The sequence below is a fragment of the Protomyctophum bolini genome (genome assembly GCF_963924005.1).
Source record: "Protomyctophum bolini genome assembly, chromosome: 15".
NCBI classification, from domain to species: domain Eukaryota; kingdom Metazoa; phylum Chordata; class Actinopteri; order Myctophiformes; family Myctophidae; genus Protomyctophum; species Protomyctophum bolini.
Genome location: NC_137876.1, coordinates 31,459,143 through 31,465,931, shown reverse-complemented (window position 1 = coordinate 31,465,931; position 6,789 = coordinate 31,459,143). Strand labels below are relative to the sequence as shown.

Sequence of the window (6,789 nt, the reverse complement as noted above, 5' to 3'; positions counted from 1 at the left end):
TCAGTGACACACGGCACATCTTTGTCCAACTCTCAATTTTCTCCACAGAGCTCAGGAAGGTATCAGTGCAGATTCAGCAGTACTATGAAAGGACATTAGATCTTGTGAAGGGACAGCCACGGGCCTGTTGTGCTCCATGTGCAGCAAAAGGTACGAACGGAAAGTGGTATCGCTCTCTGCTAAAGCATGACATTGTGACAAGTGATGGCACTGTGGAAGTGTTGCATGTTGATAATGGAAGGAGTGAAGTTGTCCCAGTATGCAACATCAGACCACTACATAGAAAATTCTTCAGGATGCCAGTAGTAACATTCCGCTGTTGCCTCCATGGAGTAGCAGAAGAGGATGTGGAATGGACGGTAGAGCAAGTCGATTACCTGAAATCAGTGATCCTGCACAAGTCTGTTGCAGCCCATTTTGAGAAACTTGATGAACCAAATGGTGTCTATTATGTGACACTTTATGGAGATTGCAGTGAAAACATCAACAAATGTTTCATGAAGATGGCAGTGCGTACAGAAGAAGCACAAATAAAACGGGAACAACCACACCCTGAGAGATGCCATACCCCTGGAGAACATCTGGTCCAGGAGGATCCTATTCTGCTTGTGTGTGATCCATACACAGATAACTGTACCGATAACATTGAGGTGGGAGGGAAAGAACATGTGTGGATAACATGTTCTGAGACTGTTCATCACTTCTATTGCCAGCTGAACAGAAATGCCAGTTGTTTTGAAAAACTGTCAGGAAAGATTCAGCAGCTGTGTAACCAGCCGCAACACACAGCTCACCCACTAATGCTTGACACCCCTTGCTTTGCCAAATACACTGACAATCAGTGGCACAGAGGTCAAATTACAGCAACGCATCCAAACATCCAGGTATGTTTTGTAGATTATGGTGACAAACTCGTGGTAAACAAATCTGATATTCTTCCCATTCCTCTCCAAGCAAGTACAGTCCAATCTGTTCCTGTGCAGGCTGTTCGACTCGCACTGTTTGAGGTACCAGAAGAGGTGCCAGATGAGATCAATAGCTGGTTTAGTTATCATGCTGTCAACAATGTCTTCAACATATCGGTGGTAGCAAAAGACCACAGTGGAAAGCTGCTAATTGTACTCTGGGATGGTAGCCTAAATATCAACAAAGAAGTCAGAGAGAGGATCTCGAGAATACGGAAACCAGCTGGCCCAGTCCATAAGGGTCAACACGCCCCCTCTTACAGCGAAAAACACACTATAGCGGGTGTGTCAAGAGACGAACAAGAGACTGTGCCACCATTAAGGGAGATTGTGAAACGAAATGAAGTCCAACGCAGTAATGGAATGTGTTCTGAAGGTGAAGTCAGGGCAGATGGACAGTCCACACCTTCAATCTCTGTGCCACAAGGTATGAAGAGCAGTAATGGAGTCTGTGCTGAAGGTGAAGTCAGGACGGATGCACAGTCCACACCTTCAATCTCTGTGCCAGAAGGTATGAAGAGATGTGCTGAAGGTGAAGTCAGGACAGATGCACAGTCCACACCTTCAATCTCTGTGCCACAAGGTATGAAGAGCAGTAATGGAGTCTGTGCTGAAGGTGAAGTCAGGACAGATGCACAGTCCACACCTTCAATCTCTGTGCCAGAAGGTATGAAGAGATGTGCTGAAGGTGAAGTCAGGACAGATGCACAGTCCACACCTTCAATCTCTGTGCCACAAGGTATGAAGGGTATAGATGAACATGGAAAACAAGCTAACGAGCAAAGGAATATCAGAATTAATGACTTGCCACCAAGACTCATTAAACAAGGCTTTGTGACGGAGGTGTATCTGTCTAATTTCAACAATCCCGGCAGTCTTTTTGTTCAACTGAAAAATGAAGAAGATGACTTATACTATCTGGAAGAGAAACTAAACAAACCCCAGTCATTCTGTGACACACCAGTAGAGTTTAGTGCCCTGCAGATTGGCGATTTGGTTCTCACAGAATTTCCAGAGGACAATGCCTGGTATCGTGCAGTTGTCAAACACAAACTCGAAGACAACGTTGTTGCTGTTGAATTTATAGACCACGGTAATGAATTGGCAGTGTCACATCTCAAGACACGTTACCTTGACAAGATGTTTGCAGTGAGTCCAAGGTTCAGTGTTCCCTGCACACTTGAGGGCGGATGCAACAATGATGTACAGTGGGATGAGGGTGCAGTGTCTGAATTTAAAAAGGCCATAACGGAGAATCCTAAGACACTTTCATGCACATTCATTAAGGAGATGGGAAATACTTGGGACATCGGGTTGGAGGATCAAGGTATTAGTTTGGCAAACTCATTAGTCCGAAGTGGTCCAATTGAATCGGAGGTGACACAGGTTAAATGCCCTGAGGCAAATGTGACCTGTAGGTACAATAAGCCAAACATTTCTCTACATAAGACTGAGGAGGTGTATTCTTCCACCATAGCAGCACCCTACTACTTCTGGTGTCAGCGTGCCAACTCTGAAGAACTGGACAGTGTGTGTAGTCTGGTTCAGGAATTGGGTCAAGCAGGACAGCAGGATGTGTCATATTTGGAGACCCTGGAACCTGGGAGTGCCTGTCTCGCGCTCTATTCTGAGGACAAATTGTGGTACCGAGCACAGGTCATTCGCAAAACTGGAAATATTCTATATGTCCTGTTTATTGATTATGGAAATGAGTCTGAAGTTGACATCAAGGACGTGAAGTCAGTCCCTACCACTCTGATGGAGAGGGCCCCACAAGCATTTGTGTGCTCTCTGGATGGATTTGATGAGTCCAAGGGCACCTGGGATGACAGTGCTGTAGATAAATTCTATGAGCTCATTGTTGATAAACGGCTCAGTTTGACGGCACTGCATGTGGAGGATAATGTTGAGAGTGGGATTCCTCAATATATTGTGAAAATTGAGCTTGAGAAGATGGATGTGAATCAATTGATGGAAAAATACTGGAAAGTGTCTTTCACAGATGATGCAGAGTTGGCAGCAGACGGCCATCCTGAATCGGGTCAGTCAACTAACTATACAGTATCTATTGTTGCCTCTGAAACTACAATTTATTTACGTCAGATTTGAAATCTGATTTTGTATGTTTGTAACAATTTATTTTGAACTGCATTCCTATGAATAAAAAGTTGGGAGATAAAGTTTGTCTTATCTGTACCTTCTTGTTCTGTTTTCTCAGGTTTAGCATCATCATGGGGTCCAAGACATGCATGAGAATGTTGGAACCACAACCATGGAAGCAGGTGATGAAATGGTAGTTTTATATTGGGTTTCACTGACATTGTCAGGTTTACAGTAGAGATGTCTATCAGCTGGTATGAAACATAAAAATGTAATGTGTACATATGCTTCAGCATTTCAGAATGTTTATATTAGGAAAGCCTTTAATTTATGACTGCATCCAGTGAGGCATCACAATAAATGAGTAGATCATAAATAAAATAAATCATGTGTTAATTCCACAACATGTGGACATTGGTTTTGGTGAAAAATCCAGCATATATTGTCAGTTGATTGAAAATTAAGGTTTGGACAATATCGGATATTGGCAAAAAACAAAGCCAATATCAGACATCCCTAGTTTAGTGTCACGTGAGTTCAAATTTGAGTTTCATGCCTAATACAATTTTATATGTATGCGTTCATGTTGAAAATGGGAGAAACCAGCAATTACAAAGGATACAATACATATAGTACTCCATTGTGTTCAGAATGCTCTATAGTTGATATATACTGTATATTTGATACAAGTTTTTGTTCATTTGTTTTCAGAGCTGAACCCTGACCATTTCACTGACTGGGGAATAAACAAATTGTCAGGATTTGCTGAGCTGACGCAACCTGGCCATGCCATTTTTGTTTGTATTGTTTTAAGTAAATGCGTTTCAGCCACCCACTGATTCCAATTTGTCAATAAAGTTGCCTATCGGCAGAGTTAAATGAGCTTGTTTTTTTCCACCCCAGTATGTATCTTGATTATCCAACAAGGAGGGAGAACTCAACAGATCATTCATCAGATTAAAATGTAATTTCTTTTGCCATCACTTACAATTTCAGTTCCCTGTCCTGTTTGGGCAAAATTGGTAAAGGTAATTTACATTTGGAGAGACTTGATTTATTTATGAAGTAGTTTTATAATGACCAACGTCAACCAAAGTGCTATACCGATCAAAACAAGACGGCAGAATAAAAATATAACTGTAAAATACAACTTCAAGAAAAAAACAGTAGGGCATGGTTTTGGGGTGTGAGTGAGACTGGTCAAGGTCAGTCTCACTCAAGGAAAATAAATTAAATTGGTTATTTTTTAAATTGCTAAGACTATAGAAACAAAATGTGTCCCATTCAGGACGGGAACCCCTTTTGGTGTTTCACCCCTTCAGGACGGGAATCTCTTGGGGTTCATGTACAGTATATTGTCAGCATAACATTTGAGTCACTCCAATGCACAGCAATGTGTCGCTGGTTGTCACTGCTGTGCAGCCTGACCCACACACCAGGGAGGAGGGCTTGTAAGTTGTACAGTACAGTACAACAGCACCACTCAGTTCAGACGGGTCTGATTTTGAATAAATATTTGACAGAAGTCTTATTTCAGTATTTAGAATCTGCCTCAGTCCTAAATGGGTTTTAATAGATTTAAAATGAGGCAATTTTGGGCATTAACAGTTTATGGTCCGATGTGATCGCAAATGCCATTGTCGGATAGTGAACCTGATTCTCGAATGTTTGTGTGTGTGTGTGTGTGTGCTATTTGTCTTGCCTTTTATGACTTATTTTAAATAGTGTTTTTTTCTGTAAATGTTTGTAAGTTGCAACTTTGCATACCCACAGGGCTCACTTTTAAAAGAGATTGTGTATCTCAATGGGATTTCACCTGTATAATAAAGGTAAAACCAAAACTTCAGAATATCAATGGCCTCCACCCTAGTGTAGGCCTATAGTAGTTTATTTAGGCCTAGGTTGTAATTACTGATGCAAGCTAAGAATTCATTTCAGTTTGACGTGACCACTGGGAGGCAATTTCTTTAGTTTAGAAGTGAACCAAACCGACGCCATAGGAAGCAGCAGCATCGTGAGTTGACCAGTATAGTACTCTTTAGTGTAGAGATCATCTCCAGAAGGGAGTTTTCGTGTTGAAAACGCTGATTTTAGCCAATGTGACGAGTCAACTAATATAAATAATTCTGCTGTTTTGTGTTATGCATAGAGGTTATGTGCATGTTGACAAGACAACCAAATCAATAGCCAATCACAGCTCGGCCAGCCATGTCCCCGGCCATGGGATCATCCACCCAGACTTTGGTACCCTCTTGTTGATACGTTGCTTGGCAACATGTTCGCCCTGAGAAATGACAGAGTTACACCAGGCAGTAGCGGCTGGGGACTTTGATGTAGTTGAGGAAATTATGAGAAAAAATAAATGCAACCTCAATCACAGAGACATTGACTGGAACTACAAGACGCCTCTCCATTGGGCTGCTGCGAAAGGTAGCGTATTGCCACGGGATAGGCCGCTTACAGCTATATGCCCTCCTCTTGACTTAAATTAATTTAGCTCAAAATTAAATAACTAATTAGCCAAATGAATTCATTGTTTTGTATGTGTACAAAAGACAACTGTATTTTACACTGTTTCAGGGCACACCGAAATTGTTAAAATCCTCATTGAAAACGGAGCCAGGTCCTGCCTCAGGACCGATCAAGGATGGACACCTGCCCACTTTGCTGCAGAGGCAGGGCGACTGGCTGTGTTGCGTTTGCTCCACTCTCTCCATGCCCCTATAGACAAGGAGGACCGCTGTGGCGACAAACCTGTCAGGATAGCCGAAATATATGGACATGAGAACTGTGTTCGTTTTCTTCAAAAGTAAATAACACATTGAATATGGTTAATTTCTTCATATCTCTCTAAAGTAATGTTGGCCATGAAAATGGTCTTTAGGACTTTAATTGTCCTAAAGACCTCATGTGACAATTGCTCTTTCTCTAGTCTACTTAAAAATACAAAACCTTCAAATGTATATCAAATCAATTAGACAGTAGACTAGTACTTCTGTTTTTATTGCAGTGCTGAGTCAGAGTCCAAAGCCTACCACAAGATGGCAGCACATGAAGACATTTCTGTGGATGACGCCGATGAAGAATGGGCAGAACCAGTATTTCGCTTTTAAGGTACTTAAAAGGGTAAGTGGTTTTTTGTGTGTGCGTGTTAAACTGTAAAAGCTCTATATTTGTTTACTAGGGGTCTCCCCATCTGTTTAGCTATTATATAAACAAAATATATTTTTAGGTGCGTTGCCAATTTCATCCAATCAGGAGAAAGTACCCATTCATCAGCTTCAATGTTCCAATTTGGTCTGCTCATTTCTGTGTAATCACTTCCAATTTCACTATATTTCATACAGAAGCTTTATTAAATAATATAGCGCCTAAGAGCCCATACCCTGATTGGATGAAATTAGTATCCCAACCAGCTAATGCCTACCTGCTTGCTTAGGGATAAATTGAAATTGAATTTGCCAAATTAAAGCACAATATTTGCCTTTGAAATGTAGTAGTGGAAGTCAGTGGAAGTCAGTGGAAGTCATGCACCCCCCCCCCCCCCCCCCCCCCCCCCCAATATATTAACTGTACTTTACAGTAATACAAAACTGTTGGTTCAACAGACCATATGCATCAGATTTGTGTATGGTCATGGTATGAAAGTATTACTCAAAGCATTTATCAATAACCAGATAAACATAATCTTTAACAAAACTGAGATTACCAAGTATACAGTAGG

General features: G+C 41.4%; 1 protein-coding gene across 1 annotated transcript; it reads left to right on the top strand.

Moving 5' to 3' along the window:
• Positions 1 to 5,356: 5,356 nt before the first annotated feature.
• Positions 5,357 to 6,178, top strand: ankrd66 (ankyrin repeat domain 66; the record flags this gene model as incomplete). The annotated part of the gene is made up of 3 exons (XM_080784327.1): positions 5,357 to 5,495; positions 5,646 to 5,874; positions 6,076 to 6,178. 3 exons carry the CDS (start codon positions 5,357 to 5,359, stop codon positions 6,176 to 6,178), a joined length of 471 nt encoding a protein of 156 aa, XP_080640453.1.
• Positions 6,179 to 6,789: the final 611 nt, after the last annotated feature.